This window comes from Arachis hypogaea, chromosome 14 (assembly GCF_003086295.3).
Source record: "Arachis hypogaea cultivar Tifrunner chromosome 14, arahy.Tifrunner.gnm2.J5K5, whole genome shotgun sequence".
Taxonomy (NCBI): Eukaryota; Viridiplantae; Streptophyta; class Magnoliopsida; order Fabales; family Fabaceae; genus Arachis; species Arachis hypogaea.
The window spans coordinates 68,015,114-68,031,245 of NC_092049.1; the positions used below are offsets into that span (position 1 = coordinate 68,015,114).

General features: G+C 38.4%; 1 protein-coding gene across 1 annotated transcript; it reads left to right on the forward strand.

The window, feature by feature from the left end:
- The first annotated feature begins 12,206 nt into the window (after nucleotides 1–12,206).
- On the forward strand, nucleotides 12,207–13,931 carry LOC112742644 (uncharacterized). The gene has a single exon (XM_025791883.1). The coding sequence runs from the start codon at nucleotides 12,207–12,209 to the stop codon at nucleotides 13,929–13,931; it is 1,725 nt and encodes a 574-aa protein (XP_025647668.1).
- Nucleotides 13,932–16,132: the final 2,201 nt, after the last annotated feature.

Here is a 16,132-nt window from a genome sequence, read left to right on the forward strand (position 1 = left end):
TCAGAATGGACCATCCTGGATATATTCTATGATGGTTTATCTGAGCTATCAAAGATGTCACTGGACACTTCTGCAGGTGGATCCATCCATCTAAAGAAAACGCCTGCAGAAGCTCAAGAACTCATTGACATGGTTGCTAATAACCAGTTCATGTACACTTCTGAAAGGAATCCTGTGAGTAATGGGACGCCTTTGAAGAAGGGAGTTCTTGAGGTTGATACTCTGAATGCCATATTGGCTCAGAATAAAATATTGACTCAGCAAGTCAATATGATTTCTCAGAGTCTGCATGGAATGCAAGCTGCATCCAACAGTACTCAAGAGGCATCTTCTGAAGAAGAAGCCTATGATCCTGAGAACCCTGCAATAGCAGAGGTAAATTACTTAGGTGAACCTTATGGAAACACCTATAACTCAACATGGAGAAATCATCCAAATTTCTCATGGAAGGATCAAAAGCCTCAACAAGGCTTTAATAATGGTGGAAGAAACAGGTTTAGCAATAGCAAGCCTTTTCCATCATCAACTCAGCAACAGACAGAGAACTCTGAACAAAATGCTTCTAATTTAGCAAACTTAGTCTCTGATCTATCCAAGGCCACTGTAAGTTTCATGAATGAAACAAGGTCTTCCATTAGAAATTTGGAAGCACAAGTGGGCCAGCTGAGTAAAAGGATCACTGAAATCCCTCCTAGTACTCTCCCAAGCAATACAGAAGAGAACCCAAAAGGAGAGTGCAAGGCCATTGACATAAGCGCCATGGCCGAACCTGTGAGGAGAGGAGAGGACGTGAATCCCAAGGAGGAAGACCTCCTGGGACGTCCAGTGGTCAATAAGGAGCTTCCCTCTGAGGAACCAAAGGACTCTGAGGCTCATCTAGAGACCATAGAGATTCCATTGAACCTCCTTATGCCCTTCATGAGCTCTGATGAGTATTCCTCTTCTGAAGAGAATGAGGATGTTACTGAAGAGCAAACTGCCAAGTTTCTTGGTGCAATCATGAAGCTGAATGCCAAATTATTTGGCATTGATGCTTGGGAAGTTGAACCTCCCTTGTTCATCAATGAACTAAGTGATCTGGATCAACTGACATTGCCTCAGAAGAGACAGGATCCTGGAAAGTTCATAATACCCTGCACCATAGGCACCATGGTCTTTAAGGCTATGTGTGACCTGGGTTCAGGAATAAACCTCATGCCCCTCTCTGTAATAGAGAAACTGGGAATCTATGGGGTGCAAGCTGCTAAAATCTCATTAGAGATGGCAGACAGCTCTAGAAAACAGGCTTATGGACAAGTAGAGGACGTGTTAGTAAAGGTTGAGGGCCTTTACATCCCTGCTGATTTCATAGTCCTGGATACTAGAAAGGAAGAGGATGAATCCATCATCCTAGGAAGACCTTTCCTGGCCACAGCAAGAGCTGTGATTGATGTTGACAGAGGTGAAATAGTCCTCCAATGGAATGAGGACTCCCTTGTGTTTAAAACTCAAGGATCTCCCTGTGCAACCATGGAGAGGAAGCAGAAAAAGCTTCTCTCAAAGCAGAGTCAACCAGAGCCCCCACAGTCAAACTCTAAGTTTGGTGTTGGGAGGCCACAACCAAACTCTAAGTTTGGTGTTGAACTCCCATATCCAAACTCTAAGTTTGGTGTTGGAGAGTCTCAACAAAGCTCTGCACATCTGTGAGGCTCCATGAGAGCCCACTGTCAAGCTATTGACATTAAAGAAGCGCTTGTTGGGAGGCAACCCAATGTTTATCTAATTCTTATTTTTATTGTTTTTCATGTTTTCTTAGGTTCATGATCATGTGGAGTCACAAAATAAACAAAAAAATCAAAAACGGAATCAAAAATAGCAGAAGAAAAATCACACCCTGGAGGAGCATCTGTCTGGCGTTCAAACGCCAGAACAGAGCATAGTTCTGGCGCTGAACGCCCAGAATGGGAGCATCCTGGCGCTGAACGCCCAGAACAAGCATGGTTCTGGCGTTCAACGCCAGAAATGGCAGCAAAGGGGCGTTGAACGCCCAAAATGGGCACCAACCTGGCGCTGAACGCCCAGAGTTGTGTGCAAGGGCATTTTGCATGCCTAAATTGGTGCAGGGATGTAAATGCCTTGACACCTCAGGATCTGTGAACCCCACAGGATCCCCACCTACCTCATCATCTCTCTTTCCATTCTTGATCATCCCTTCTATTTTCCATTTACCACTCACATCCATACACCCACTACCTTCAAAATTCAACATCTCTCTCCCACCCAATCCCACCCATATGGCCGAATATACACCTCTCTCCATCTCCTCCATACCTTCTTCTTCTTCTCCTATTCTTTCTTCTTTTGCTCGAGGGCGAGCAACATTCTAAGTTTGGTGTGGTAAAAGCATAGCTTTTTTGTTTTTTCCATAACCATTGATGGCACCTAAGGCCAGAGAAACCTCTAGAAAGAGGAAAGGGAAGACAAAAGCTTCCATCAAGTGTCTATAGCTCAGTGGTAGAACATTTGACTGCAAATCAAGAGATCCCTGAGATACCTCAGGGGATACATTTTCTTCCACACAATTATTGGAAGCAATTAAGGGTGGAACATCAAGAGCACTCCATCATCCTTCATGAAATCAGAGAAGATCTAAAGGCAATGAAGGAGGAGCAACAAAGACAAGGAAGAGACATAGAAGAGCTCAAGGACATCATTAGTTCCTCAAGAAGGAAACGCCACCATTACTAAGGTGGATTCATTCCTTGTTCTTATTTCTTCTGTTTTTCGTCATGTGCTTATCTGTGTTTGTGTCTTCATTACATGATCATTAGTAGTTAGTAACTATGTCTTAAAGTTATAAATGTCCTATGAATCCATCACCTCTCTTAAATGAAAAATGTTTTAATTCAAAAGAACAAGAAGTACATGAGTTTCGAATTTATCCTTGAACTTAGCCTAATTATATTGATGTGGTGACAATGCTTCTTGTTTTCTGAATGTATGCTTGAACAGTGCATATGTCTTTTGAAGTTGTTGTTTAAGAATGTTAAATATGTTGGCTCTTGAAAGAATGATGACTAGGAGACATGTTATTTGATAATCTGAAAAATCATAAAAATGATTCTTGAAGCAAGAAAAAGCAACAAAGAACAAAGCTTGCAGAAAAAAAAAAAAGAAAAAAATAGGCAAAAAAAAAATATAGAAAGAAAAAGAAAAAGCAAGCAGAAAAAGCCAAAAGCTCTTAAAACCAAGAGGCAAGAGCAAAAAGCCAATAAAAAGGATCCCAAGGCTTTGAGCATCAGTGGATAGGAGGACCTAAAGGAATAAAATCCTGGTCTAAGTGGCTAAACCAAGCTGTCCCTAACCATGTGCTTGTGGCGTGTAGGTGTCAAGTGAAAACTTGAGACTGAGCGGTTAAAGTCAAGGTCCAAAGCAAAAATAAAGAGTGTGCTTAAGAACCCTGGACACCTCTAATTGGGGACTTTAGCAAAGCTGAGTCACAATCTGAAAAGGTTCACCCAATTATGTGTCTGTGGCATTTATGTATCCGGTGGTAATACTGGAAAACAAAGTGCTTAGGGCCACGGCCAAGACTCATAAAGAAGCTGTGTTCAAGAATCATCATACTGAACTAGGAGAGTCAATAACACTATTCGAAATCTGAAGTTCCTATAGATGCCAATCATTCTGAACCTCAATGGATAAAGTGAAATGCCAAAACTATTCAAGAGGCAAAAAGCTATAAGTCCCGCTCATATGATTGAAGCTCTGTTTCATTGATATTTTGGAATTTATAGTATATTCTCTTCTTTTTATCCTATTTGATTTTCAGTTGCTTGGGGACAAGCAACAATTTAAGTTTGGTGTTGTGATGAGCGGATAATTTATACGCTTTTTGACATTGTTTTTAGTATGTTTTTAGTAGGATCTAGTTACTTTTAGGGATGTTTTTAATAGATTTTGTGTTAAATTCACATTTCTGGACTTTACTATGAGTTTATGTGTTTTTCTGTAATTTCAGGTATTTTCTGGCTGAAATTGAGGGACTTGAGCAGAAATCAGATTCAGAGGTTGAAAAAGGACTGCTGATGCTGTTGGATTCTGACCTCCCTGCACTCAAAGTGGATTTTCTGGAGCTACAGAACTTTACATGGCGCGCTTCCAATTGCGTTGGAAAGTAGACATCCAGGGCTTTCCAGCAATATATAATAGTCCATACTTTGGCCAAGAATAGATGACGTAAACTGGCGTTCAACGCCAGCCTTCTGCCCAAATCTGGCGTCCAGCGCCAGAAAAGGATCCAAAACCAGAGTTGAACGCCCAAACTGGCACAGAAACTGGCGTTCAACTCCACAAATGGCCTCTGCACGTGCAACACTCAGGCTCAGCCCAAACACACACCAAGTGGGCCCCGGAAGTGGATTTATGCATCAATTATTTACTCATGTAAACCCTAGTGACTAGTTTATTATAAATAGGACCTCTTACTATTGTATTTGACATCTTGGGTCTCAGTTTTAATCTATTGTTCATCTTAGGAGACTATTGATCACGCTTTAGGGGGCTGGCCATCTCGGCCATGCCTAGACCTATCACTTATGTATTTTCAACGGTAGAGTTTCTACACTCCATAGATTAAGGTGTGGAGCTCTGCTGTTCCTCAAAGATTAATGCAAAGTACTTCTGTTTTCTATTCAATTCATCTTATTTCACTTCTAAGATATCCATTCGCACCCAAGAACGTGATGAAGGTGATGATTATGTGTGACGCTCATCACCATCTCCCCTATGAACACGTGCCTGACAAACACTTCCGTTCTACATGAAATAAGCTAGAATGAATATCTCTTAGATCTCCTAACCAGAATCTTCGTGGCGTAAGCTAGAATGATGGCGGCATTCAATAGAATCCGGAAAGTCTAAACCTTGTCTGTGGTATTTCGAGTAGGATTCAATGATTGAATGACTGTGACGAGCTCCGAACTCGCGATTGCAGGGCGTTAGTGACAGACGCAAAAGGATAGTAAATCCTATTCCGGCATGATCGAGAACCGGCAGATGAATAGCCGTGCCGTGACAGGGTGCGTGAGCATATTATTCACTGAGAGGATAAGATGAAGCCATTGGCAAGGGTGATGCCTCCAGACGATTAGCCGTGCCGTGACAGGGCATTGGATCATTTTCCCGTGAGATGACCGAAAGTAGCCGTTGACAGTGGTGATGTATCACATAAAGCCAGCCATGGAAAGGAGTAAGACTGATTGGATGAAGATAGCAGGAAAGCAGAGGTTCAGAGGAATGAAAAGCATCTCCATTCGCTTATCTGAAATTCCTACCAATGATTTACATAAGTATCTCTATCCCTATTTTATTATATAATATTCGAAAACACCATTATCACTTTATATCTGCCTGACTGAGATTTACAAGGTGACCATAGCTTGCTTCATACCAACAATCTCCGTGGGATTCGACCCTTACTCACGTAAGGTATTACTTGGACGACCCAGTGCACTTGCTGGTTAGTTGTATCGAAGTTGTGACAACTATGAATTAAGATCAGAGCACCAAGCTTTGGAGCCATTACCAGGATTTGTTCGAGCCTGGAGATCACAATTTCGTGCACCATGGAGGCACACAAGGAAGAACACAAGGGAGTAAAGCTTGCTAGCACATTGGAGATACCTCTCCCCAAGCCACCACCATCCATTATTTCATTCAAGTGGGTAAATTTCTTATACTTAAGCTTTATTATTCTCCTTGAATATGGTTTGCTTGAAACGGATGGTCAACTTAGACATCTTTGTATCTTTAAGAGCAAATGAGAGATGGTTAGTAGTTGGAATTATAAATCAAGGCTCATCATGGTGACATGTTCAAAGTTTAATAGAAAAGGTTGGTATAGAGCTAGATTTCTTGGGTCTAAGATGATGTTTGGTCACTTGAATGAGAATTCCAAGATTATGCCACCCAAATGGAATAATGATGATCAACTTGAAGATAGGTGTGGCAACAAGATATGGGATCCGGAAATACATGAGGATCACCTTTGGGAGCCCATGGTTTGTGAGGAACTCCATCCAAGCTTGGAGCTATTAATTTTGAAGAATGGTTCTTATTGGAGACTCAAGCATTGGTGGATGTTCCAAGATGAGTTTAAGCACAAGCCACCTTGAGAGGAGCTCCCCATAAGTCCAACTTAAGGACAATAAACAAAAGTGCTAGCTGGGAGACACCCCACCATGGTAACTTCTTTTCATTTTCTCTTTTTGTACATATTGATAATTAGTTTAAATTCCTGTTTTTGGTTGATTTGTTGAGTATAATTGGTAGTTTAGTATGTTAAATAAGGTTTTATGGCGTTTTGGTAGCTGTTTGGAGGTTTGGAATGCTTGGATTGGTGCAAAAACATAGAAAATTTTTTTTGAAAAACAGAGCACCATCCGAACGTATGCGCACTGTGCGCGTACGCGTGCATCAAGCATTTTTGCCTATCCGCGAGCACGCGCTATGTACGCATACGCATGGATTGAGAAATTCCACCCCCAAGCCAAAAACCCGAGAGTTGTGCGAGCGTTGCGCGCGCATTGTGCCTTTCGCACAAACCAACTCGCGCGTACGCGTCACTGTCAAAATAAGCCATCGACGCGCACGCGCCATGTACGCATACGCGTCGCGTCCATTGCACCACCATCCGCGCACGCGCGCCATGCGCGCGTACGCTCAGATGTCCTTCCTTCAACACATTTCTTTTCTTCTCCTCTTTCCATTTCTTTCCTTCTCCTTTCTTCTTCCCTTCTTCTACCCCTCATCCAATACTTCCAAACACCATTCATAACCATTTATTTTAGTTAGTTAAATTAGTTAGTTAGTTAGATTATTAGTTAGTTTTAGTTAATTTTCATTTCATTTTTTCTTTTTCATTGTAATTGTTGGATTGTTAATCTTGTTTACCATTAATTGCTGCTGAGCATTAAAAAGGGATGTTATCTTAACATCATTATATTTATAATCTTTGTTGGAATCTATTGTTGAGGTTATATTTTGCTACTTGGTTTTGAGTTTTTTTCATTCCTACCTTTTAAGAATACCAAGTGATGAGAATTGCCTTCGAGCTTGTAACCCTTCTTGAATTGCATGATTTGGCCACCATGTAATTTCAATCCTTTTCCTCGATTTGGCAATTTCTTGATATTGGATGTTGAGCATTTATCTTAATGCATTCTGCTTCATGATCATATGCATCCATATGTTTACTGGTTGAATGCTCTCATGCTTCTTTAATGCTTGTTTTACCTTACAAGTTTACTTAAAGCATCTCAAGCACACTAGGATGAGTGAAGTGCATGCTTCTTTTGTGACATCGCTTTTTATGCTAATGTGTGTTCTAAACCGCACAATTTAGAATTCATACACTCATTTGTCATTACTGTCACACTACTTCACTCACTCAATTCTAGTGATTATTACCTCATTCCAACAATGTATGATTCCTTGCTCTTGTATTATCCTATCTTATGGTGTTGTATTTTTGTTTTTTTTTTTTTCATGAATGATGCACCGCAAACAAAAATGGAAGCAGAAGAAAAAAAATACGCAACAACCGGTTGATCTACCAGCTGAAGGTAGCAATCCGGAAAGTCGCCATACCCCCTTGCTCATATTTGAGTGCACTGAGGACGGTGCAAACTTTTAAGTGTGGGGAGGTCGTCCGACCGATCGGCGATTTTGGGTGACAAATTTCTAATTCTAACACTTTTGCATTTCATTTTTAGGTTTTTAGGATTTTTATTTGTATTTTTTTATTTTTGCATATATATACACAATAAGCTTAGTCAAAATAATGAAGTTTCCAAGATTTCTATCTATAGGGCACCAATTGATTTGAGTGAAAAACTCACTACAAGAAAAATACCCATTCAGCCACACTTTTTTTAAGCTACATTTGAAAAGTGTAGCCTATTCTAGGAATAGGCTACGCTTTTCTCCATGTTTCCTTTTTGCGAGAGAATAGGAATCACATTTGTGGCATCACTTGAAAAGCGATGCCTTAGATATTATAAAGATCACTTATAAAGCGTAGCCTTAACTTAAGAGTTATGGGTTCACTTTTTACACCAAAGAAAACACTTTTAAAGTGTAGCCTATTTATCATATTTCAGGTGCATTTTAAAAGTGTTGCCTAATGTATTTCAAGTCAAATATGTCAACACTTAGTAAATTTTTTTCACAATATTTCACCAAATATACAAGCACGCGTACAGTAGACACTTAGGCAAATAAAAACAAAATAACACACTTAGGCAAATAAAAACAAAAATAACATGGCCATAGACACTTAGGCAAATAAAAACAAAATAACATGGCCACTGAACTCGCGATCCCTAGCTAGCTAATCACACTCCCTTCATCACCCCCAAATCAGAGAAGACCACTGACGGCGTCAACCCTCACGGCGTCACCGCTCACGGCGTCACCGCTCATGGCGTCAGCATCTCCACCACTCACTCATCTTCATCACTCACTTCTCACCACGCCGCCACTCGTTTTCATCACCAGTTCTTGTCGCTGCGCGCTGACATCAGGAAGATCGACTGTGCGCTCGACTAAAAGCTTATCTTTATTCGCTCACCGTCGTGAAGAAAGGTATGTATCACCTTCATTTGGTTTCTAAAATCTGAGAGGGTAGGGTTCTAATTTTTGGGTTGCAATTTGGGGGTTTGGTACAAAATCCTTTGAATTCGTGAATTGATGAACATGCATGCTAATCTTGCGGCCCAGGAGAACTCAGAATTTGCTGGTTTCATTCCGTTATTGCTGCGGCGCAGCAGAACTCGTGAATTTGGGATTGTTGCGGCGCAGGAGATCGAACTCGTGAATTTGGGATTGGGGTTTCATTCCGTTTACGCAGGTACTGTATAGGCTAAAGAAAAATAGCAAACATTTTTGCACCCCAATTTGATGAAGAACAAATGATTGTAGGATCAATTTGTGGTCAAATGCTATAAATTAGTAGTAATCCATGAAAGAGTTCCCAAACTGTGAAATACACTTGTGAAAGTTGATTATATGTCTTAATTCTGGGTTTGATTCTCATAATTGTCTTTCGCTTGTTGCTTATCGTTCTCTACTCTTATAGAATTCTGCTCCACATTGATGAAACAAAAATGTTTTCCTAGTTCAAAAGTTTCCTGCGCAATCAGTGTTAGTGTTTCGTATTTTTAACACACGATTTCTTAGTATATTTTGTGTTGATTGCTTCTTGATCGAAGTACATTTCATGACTTGGCGATTGCCATTGAGGGAAAAATTGCTTCCCTGGTTCAAATTTTTTTTGTGCAATCAGTATTAGTGTTATGTTCTTAACACGGGTTTTCTTATTATTAAATACGTCCAATTTGTGTGGAACTCTTGCTTGATTGAAGTGCATTTGATGACTTGGTGACTTGCTTTAGTTGAACTCTGGAAAAGTTATCGCTGTTGGCCCCGGTCTTCGTGGCAAGGACGGGAACCTAAACCTCTTGGTTCAGTTATTATTGTCTATTATGAATGGATTTTGAGTGAAAAGTTTTGTTGTATATGATGATTGATGAAGAAGCTTCCCTTTCCATCCACAATTACTTGTTCTATTAGGAATACACAAGCTTAATTACATTCCAGCACTTCCTTTTTATTTTTTCCCTCTGATTTCTCCAATTCAAATCAATTTGCACTTTTTAAAACTTGAATAATTAAAATCCTGTGTGTAGAGCAGTGTCAAAATTCGGAAATAGATTTTATATATAATAGATTTTGATATGTCAAAGTAGTGGAGTTAGCTGTGTTAGCTTTTAGGGAAGTTTGAAGTTAGAGCCGTAGTGGCACTTAAAAGGCATATCTAGTTCTAAAAGACATGCAAACTTTTAACTAATTAAAAGGAAACTGTGATTTTTTAGAGATCTATTGTCATAAAAATAAAATTTGAGTTTCGTAATTTAATTGATTTGTAGTGTTTTCTGGGGTTTTGGTTGGACAACGACATTTTTTCTATTGATTATATACTATCATGTTGAGTTTCTTGTAAAAGATGAATTCATCTTTTTTATTGAGTTGTTCAAGAGTTGCATCATTTTAGGATCTCAAATAAGTTTTTACAGGCGTAAAATGTTGATGTTAACTTGTCTCTTCTCTCAATAATAGTGAGTATAGTAAAGATAAATAATTGTGACGTCAATTTTTTTTTTATAACAATTTCGTCGGTTTTTGTTGTGTAATTAAGTCTGACGATTGCTCTTGAAAAAAATATTGTTTTAGCTCTCTCTTTATTTGGAATATTTTGCGTTCTGAATTTTTTCTTAAAAAATTGGTTTTTGTTTAGAAGTGTGGTTATAAGATAGTTGATATTAAAATTGATTCTATGAATACTTTCTTGTTGCTTCAATTTGATTCCTAACAACTGTCTTGTGTTGATAGTAATTTACTTGAAAATTAGAAAATTATCATGTCTTAATTGAGAAGTTCAATTTAATCTTATTCAAAGAGAAGTTAAATGTTGTAGTTAATTTGTTAACTTAAAAATGATCTAAAAATTATAAATAGAGAGGAGGGAGATAAGAAGTGAGAATATAGAATGATTAGGGGAGCTAATGAGAACTATGGGCTCTTATCCCTGAAGGTGGACCCTCACAGATAAAGCACCCACTTATTTCCTCTGCAATTGGTTGTCTTCTCAGTATCATAACATCAACTTACTATATAGATAAGATAAGAAAATAGTTTTTAGTTTGATTGAGATTGCTCAATATTCCAAGCAAACTGCATATACTCTTTAATAAGAAATTTGAAGCGTAGCAGTGAGCAGTGAAATCTAAACTGAAATCACAGATATTGATATTGTTAGGGATAAGTACTAACTTGCCTTGTTTTGAGGGCATCAGTGGCACAGATCAATAATAAAAAAGCCGCCTCAGAGAAATATCATGAATTTTGGTCCCTTTTAAGTGGTAGTTTTGTTTGTTTATTACTTTTGAGAATAACTTTGATTAGAAAACATAATAGTAGTAAGTAGTAACAGAGCAGAGCAACACATGGAGGCAAAATTTTGGTAGCATTTATTAAGGTAATGGTAATAATGTGTTAATATATCAGTCTTCACGTTATTATCATACTCTATCACTTGATAATAATTCACATCACTCACTGTCTCACTCTGCCCTTCTCCATCTATTTTCATAACTTTACTTTTATTTTTTAAAGTTAGAACTTCTAAGGTTATATTATATCACAGGATCTGCTCCGCAATAACTTCAAATCCGTGACTTATTGAGATTTATGATAATATTTTTATTCTTAATTATAAGTCGTTTAATAGTCAAACTGGTCCATGTGCAAAGATTTACGTTAAAGCATCCTGATTCTTTTCACTATTCTCTAAATGTATTTCATTGTCTGCTGCTGCATGGATGACCCATGTGGTTTGCATGAATGGCTGCCAAGTTCATGGCTTACCAGTTACCAGGATAATATTTTGATTAGCTCATGACTTACCATTAAATCGTCTCACTTCTACTGACCTGAATTGAGTTTTGAGAAGCAAGATTGCTTCCTTTTATTTTTAGTTACTCAGTTACTCATGCTTTGGATTTGAATTTTGGGCTGTTATCAGATTGCTTTTATTTTCCAAATAAGTTATCGACCTGAATTGAGTTTTTTTATTTTTTTTTCCTTACATTTTAATTATATCAGTTTAGAATTTATGAAAATAAATCAAGAGTAAATAATATCATAGTCTAATCTCTTAGAATTTTACTTGGTAACAAACAGATTGAAGTTTTTGGTTAAAGCTCCCAAGTGGATTTTGTCAAAACATTGATCGTGTCATGGCAAGGTACAATGCATACTTTTTTTTTTCATTTTATTATTATGCTATTAATTCATGTGTAGCTCCACTTTGATTGCTTTATTAGTTATGAAGTTGCAATTTAACTTATTATTTATGTACTATAAATTCTTTGTTTTCCTTAATTTGTTTTGCTTCAGCGAGTTTCTAGTAAAATGTTTAGAGAATTACTTCTAAAGATTAGGAACTATTTCCTAACCTAACTACAAGGCTATGAAGTCCGTTTCATAGCCCATGCCCCTTATATTTCATAACACCCTTCCTCCTCTACTCTTGTTATCTTCACTTTGCGACCCCTTATAAATTTTTCTCCAAAAAAATTTAATAATTATCGATTAGGTTTTGTGATATGCCGAAGGATTGGATGGATCTACCGAGGTATAGCGAAGAGTATATCAATGGTGTTATTAGTTTCTTAGAGTTTGCATACTCTGAGGGAGAGCCGGACGGACAACAAATTCAATGTCCTTGTAAGAGGTGTTGTAACATTGAGTGGTATAGAAGAGATGTGGTATTTGACCATTTAGTAGCCGACGGATTTGTTAAGGGATATAGAACATGGATTAATCACGGGGAACGGACAATCCCGATGGTGGTTGATGATGACACGGATGATGAAGGTGCACGCGATGACATTGAAGGACTGCTTAATGATGCATTTGGAGATCATGCTGAGGGTGTTACTGTAGGTCCAAATGAAGAGGCTAAAAAGTTTTATAATTTAATAGATGGGGCAAGTCAAGAGTTATACCCGGGCTGCAAGAAATTTTCTACATTATCTTTTACCATCCGCCTGTACTTGTTAAAGTGTTTGCACGGTTGGAGCAATGCCTCCTTCACTTCCCTTCTTGAGCTATTGAAAGAGGCAATGCCTGAAATTAAAATACCTCCATCTTTCCATAAGACGAAGGCTATGATAAGAGATTTAGGTCTGGATTATAAAAAAATTGATGCTTGTCCTAATGATTGCCTCCTGTATAGGAAAGAACTAAAGGATGAAACACAATGTCGTGTATGTGGAACATCTCGATATACTGAAAATTCTAGTGATAATAGCGAGAACCAACCTCACAATAAAGGTCGTCCTATTCCTGTAAAGACTCTGAGATACTTTTCTATAATTCCAAGACTTCAGCGATTATTTATGCGCTCAAAAACGGCAGCTAGTCTGAGGTGGCATGATGAGGAGCGCGTTAAAGATGGGACGTTAAAGCATCCTGCTGATGGACTGGCATGGAAGAACTTTGATGAAATGAATGAAGATTTTACAAAAGAATCACGCAATATTAGACTAGGCTTGTCAAGTGATGGGTTCAACCCATTTCGTAGCATGAATATTTCATGGAGCACGTGGCCCGTAATGCTGATGGTATACAACTTGCCTCCGTGGATGTGCATGAAACCTGAATATTGTATGCTTTCATTGCTTATTCCTGGGCCACAATCACCTGGCAAAGATATTGACGTGTATCTACAACCATTGATGGAAGACTTGAAGTTGTTGTGGGAAATAGGGGTGGAAACTTATGATGCATCAAAGAATGAGACCTTTCAAATGCGGGCAGCTCTTTTGTGGACAATTAATGATTTTCCTGCGTATGCTATGTTGTCTAGGTGGAGTACAAAGGGAAAATTGGCTTGCCCTTGTTGCAACAAAAATACCTCTTCTCTACAACTAAAACATAGTCGGAAGACAGTTTATATGGACCATCGTGTCTTTTTACCCATGGATCATCCATGGAGAACCAATACAAGGTCTTTTAATGGGAAGCAAGAATTAAGACCCCCTCCACCTGTTATAGAAGGAACGGAAATTTTTGAGATGCTACAAAATGTTGAGAATGTTTTCGGGAAGAAGCAAAGTACATCAAATAGTTTCCCATGGAATTGGAAAAAAAGATCAATTTTCTTTGAATTGCCTTACTGGCACAAGAACCTGCTGCGTCACAACTTAGATGTCATGCACATAGAGAAGAACATACTTGACAGTATAATTGGAACTCTTTTGGATATCCCAGGCAAGACAAAGGATCATCTGAATGCTCGATATGACTTAAAAGATTTGGGGATCTAGAAAAATCTTCAACCAAAGGAGGTGAATAATGGCAAGAGAACAAAGTTGGCAAACGCATGCTTTTCTATGACTGCTGCAGAGAAGTCAATTTTTTGTGGTGTTTTGAAGACAACAAAGCTACCTGATGGTAGTGCTTCGAATATATCACGGTGTGTACATCTAGCAGAAAGAAAAATTTCTGGGTATAAGACCCACGATGCTCATTTTTTGCTACACTACTTACTACCAATACCGATTAAAAGCATCCTTCCTGATCACGTGGCCATTCCGTTGATTCGACTAAGTTCCTTTTTTCGTCGCATATGCAAAAAGTTAATAACACTGGAAGAGATAGATCAATTGGAGTTAGAGATTGTGGAAACATTATGCCACCTTGAGAGGATCTTTCCCCCTAGTTTTTTTGACATAATGGTTCATCTTCCTATTCATTTAGCAAATGAGGTGAGATTGGGTGGTCTGGTGTAGTTTCGTTGGATGTATCCTCCAGAAAGGTACATGTGTACATTAAAGTCGTATGTATGCAACAAAAGTCGCCCCGAAGGTTCTATTGCAGAGGCATATCTGGCTGAAGAGTGCTTAACTTTCTGCTCAAGATACTTGCATGGAGGTGTGCGAACAAGACTTAATAAGCGACCTCGGAATGATGATGATCCTAATGACGATGAAGTTTTGCCTTCAAAGTTGTTTTCTAACAAAGGTCGTTCGTTAGGCATGGGAAATGGAGAACCAATTAATCTCGATGACATATCAAGTGCTCAAGCCCATGTATATGTATTATACAATTGTGAAGAAGTCGCAGATTATGTTAGGTAACTTAATATAACTTATGTTTATTCACTAAATCAAGTGCATTTAGATTTTTTCCGATCAAACATAACTATTATTAACTACAGAGAGCATGAGGATGAGGTTAACAATCAGCGGGGAACAAAATGGAGAAAAGCAAAAGTTCACAGTAGAACCTTCTCGCAGTGGTTTGAAACTCGGGCGAGAGATCCAGATGTGCCTGTTTGGCTAAAAGAATTATCTCGAGGTCCAAGCTCTGTTGCAAGAAGATTTTCTGGATATATAATTAATGGATATAGGTTTCACACTGTGGAGCGTGAGGCAAGGAGAAAAACACAAAATAGTGGTGTCACATTAACTGCTTTAACTTCAAGCTTTGCAAGTGCTAAAGATAAAAGTCCAATTCAAGACACTGTAGCTTATTATGGCAGGTTATTTGAGATAGTAGAGTTAGATTATTTTGGGCGTTTTAAGGTTGTATTGTTTCGGTGTGAGTGGTATGATGCTGGGAGAGACAAATATGGTCTTACATTTGTTCACTTCAATAAGAAATGCTACCAGAATGAACCTTTCATACTAGCATCTCAAGCACATCAGTGTTTTTATGTGCAAAATCCATATGAACATAAGAAACATTATGTTATGGAAACTATCCCAAGAGACTTATTTAAAACAAATGACGAATCTGAGTCTGAGGCCAGTCAAACCTTCTATAGTGAACAACACGAGCATATAACAAGTCCTGCCATACCAGCTGATGATGGTGAACTTATTCTGGAGAGGAATGATCTACGACCTACAGTTATTGAAACGGTTCCCCAAGTGACTTCTGCCCAAGAATATGAGGCAGATTTCATTGGAGATTCTGATTCTGATGGGTCAGCCTAAGCAATTTATTGCTTAATATGTACATATGTATAACTAAGTTTTCTTCACCTTTTTATTTGTATGTCATATTTTTGTTTTAATTTCTCATTTTGTTAGTGTTTCTTATAGGATATGTCACTTTATTGCTTATATTAACTCGAGTTAACTAATTTATTTGTGTAGGAATAAAGAATTTATTGATCTTAAAGCAACATCAAGTAAGAATCTGCTTCGACAATTTGAAGCCAAGAGATAAAGGATTGTAAATGAACGCAAGCAATATGTGATGCAAGGTGCAGCACGTAATGACAAGGAGGAAACTATGCCAAGGTTGGATGTAGTCGAAAGTCAAAAAGAGTTGAGTGCAACCAAAGGAGTGAAGAAGTGTACGTCAAAGAAGCTGGATTTTACTCATTTACAAAGCACACTCAGCACAATCAACAAAAGGATGAATTTCACGCCTGAAACCCTGGAAGTACAGCCAAGCATTCCTGCGCAACAGCCAGAAAATAAAAAAAGAAAGAATCACTTGACTGTGGCTATGGCTG